The sequence below is a fragment of the Oxyura jamaicensis genome, unplaced genomic scaffold (assembly GCF_011077185.1).
Source record: "Oxyura jamaicensis isolate SHBP4307 breed ruddy duck unplaced genomic scaffold, BPBGC_Ojam_1.0 oxyUn_random_OJ66543, whole genome shotgun sequence".
Classification (NCBI taxonomy): domain Eukaryota; kingdom Metazoa; phylum Chordata; class Aves; order Anseriformes; family Anatidae; genus Oxyura; species Oxyura jamaicensis.
Genome location: NW_023308197.1, coordinates 684 through 1097, shown reverse-complemented (window position 1 = coordinate 1097; position 414 = coordinate 684). Strand labels below are relative to the sequence as shown.

At 74.4% G+C, this 414-nt stretch overlaps 1 protein-coding gene across 1 annotated transcript in view; it reads right to left on the bottom strand.

Annotated features, from left to right (window-relative positions):
- Window positions 1-206: 206 nt before the first annotated feature.
- Window positions 207-414, bottom strand: part of LOC118159069 (vitamin K-dependent gamma-carboxylase-like) — a gene marked incomplete at its 3' end in the record, with an annotated part of 878 nt that continues 670 nt past the window's right edge. The window contains exon 3 of the mRNA XM_035313707.1: window positions 207-351. Coding sequence (XP_035169598.1) covers window positions 207-351 — 145 coding nt within the window. The remainder of the gene's footprint in view (window positions 352-414) is intronic.

Sequence of the window (414 nt, the reverse complement as noted above, 5' to 3'; positions counted from 1 at the left end):
CCCCCCCCGCAGCCACCGCGGGCAGCGGGCGCAGAGGCGCCGGGGCCAGGCGGCGTCGCAGAAGAGCCCGCTGCTGGCCAGCATGGTGTAGGAGAACATCCCTTGGGCGTTCGGGGGGGGGGGGGGACCCGGGACACGTTATTAGCGCCCCCCCCCCCCCCCCCCCCCCCGCCCCCCGGGGGGGGCCCCCCCCCCCCAGCCCTCACCGATGCTGAAGAGCTGCGAGTTCATGGCGTGGAAGTAGGTGACGAAGACGAGGGCGAGCGGCCGCGTGGCGTCGAAGAAGAGCAAGAAGCCGGCGGAGAGGTCGAGCGCCAGCCCGCCGCCGTGCACCACCAGCAGGCTGGTCATCTCCTCCGACAGCACCAGCCTGCCGTGTCACCGGCCGTGTCACCGCCGTTGTCACCCCCCCCC